Here is a 1,815-nt window from a genome sequence, read left to right as displayed (position 1 = left end):
TGTGTGTGTGTGTGTGTGTGTGTGTGTGTGTGTGTGTGTGTATGTGTGTGGATTTATATTATGTATTACGTAGAAATACAAGTATAACCTCTACTTGAACAACATAGGATGGGAATACACCTGTTTACAAATGATATATTTAAAATATAAGTGCCAATTCTCTTGTACTCATTCTAATGATAATTATGAAGTTCTTATAACAGTGAGAATACAAAGTACACTGAAAATTTGTAAAATTAGCATAGGAAATATAAAACGTGCAAAATAATAGAAATATGATTTTTTTCATTACCATGTTAAACAAGAAAAAGAACACAAATATGTGCTGTTATTTGTGACCCATATATACATATTTAAATGAGACCTTAGCAAGATACACTCTACTTTCCAAAAGCTTATACAAAAAATTTTAGATTCCATTTGTTTTCTAAATAGTATTAGCATACAAGAAGTCAAGTATATGAGTAAACAAAAATAATTTGAACATTTTGAAATTCAAAAGTATAATATTAAATATTCAGATGTGTATGACAGTTCTTTTTCATTTGATGAGGTTGGATCCTGTAAATAAGCATGTGTTATGTCTTTCTTTAGTACAATGATCCTGATAGGTGCATTTGCTTGCATCTCACCTTCTTTTTCTTCTTTACAGCATTTGGAAATAGGCAAGTAATAGCATCTGCTATCAACTTTTTGGTATGTATTATATAGTTAATTTTACTGATGTTCTAAATTTAGTGTTAATAAAAATACAAAATAAATCATATAGAGGAGAATACGTATGTAGAAAATATATTTAGCTATGTAAAAAAATATCTATTTCAGGGCTGGAAAGATGGCTCAGCAGTTATTAACACTGAATGCTGTTTCAGAGGACGTGGTTTCAAAACCCAGCTCACAGATGCCTATAACTCCAAGATTTGCCCCCCTCACAGAAATGTGAATGCAGGCAAAACACTATTGCACATAAAATAAAAATAAATAAAAGTTAAAAAGAAAATATCTATTTTATAATGTATATAATTTGTACATTTACACAAAACGTGGTATAGTATATAAATAAGTTTATATAATTTACACATTAGTTGTTAAGTATTTAGCTGTCAGTTATAACAGATAACCAGAATTATTGGAAATATAGCAAACAGTTAAAAGATAGGGTCCATGATCCTTCTTATCATCCATACTTTTATGAATTTGCAAGCCTCTAAGAGCAAACATTTTCACAAATACAATAGACAAATATCCAAAAGTGTTCATTAAGTTATAACTTTATGGGGCTGGAGAGATGGCTCAGCAAGTAAGAGCATTGACTGCTTTTCCAAATTTCCTGAGTTCAATTCTCAGCAACCACATGATGGCTCACAATCATCTGCACAGCTACAGTGCACTCATATACATAAAAATGAATAAATGAATGAATCTTTTTTAAAAAGCTTATAACTTTATTCATTCAACAACAGAAAGAGCCAGCATCCACCTGACTTACTTAGTGGTACTGAGTATTGAACCAAGGACTGCATCTTTCTAAACTGTTCTCACCATAATTTTTCTTCCCCACTATTTCATATAAGCAAATATGCTTTTCCATTGAATTTGATAAAAATTGATCTGAGTACATTATCCCGAGCTTTTGTCCCCGCCGGCAAGAACACACTCAGGACAACTGGAATCTTCTGCGGCAAAGCTTTATTGCTTACTTCTCTGGAAGATCNCGACCCCAGAAAATGGAGTCCCTTATATAGCACTCAGCCATGACGTTTCAGCACCTGATGTGGCGTGACAGCTCTTGATTCGTTGCTCGCCCATCACACC

General features: G+C 32.4%; 1 protein-coding gene across 3 annotated transcripts in view; it reads left to right on the top strand.

The window, feature by feature from the left end:
* Tecrl (trans-2,3-enoyl-CoA reductase like) overlaps positions 1–1,815 on the top strand; it is a 74,766-nt gene that overhangs the window by 61,197 nt on the left and 11,754 nt on the right. For all 3 annotated transcript variants that reach the window (XM_021163921.2, XM_029477523.1, XM_029477524.1), the window contains one exon: positions 653–696. In XM_021163921.2, coding sequence (XP_021019580.1) covers positions 653–696 — 44 coding nt within the window. The remainder of the gene's footprint in view (positions 1–652; positions 697–1,815) is intronic.

The sequence above is a fragment of the Mus caroli genome, chromosome 5 (assembly GCF_900094665.2).
Source record: "Mus caroli chromosome 5, CAROLI_EIJ_v1.1, whole genome shotgun sequence".
Taxonomy (NCBI): Eukaryota; Metazoa; Chordata; class Mammalia; order Rodentia; family Muridae; genus Mus; species Mus caroli.
The sequence above is the reverse complement of the archived record's forward strand: the minus strand, read 5'-3'. Positions and strand labels throughout refer to the sequence as shown.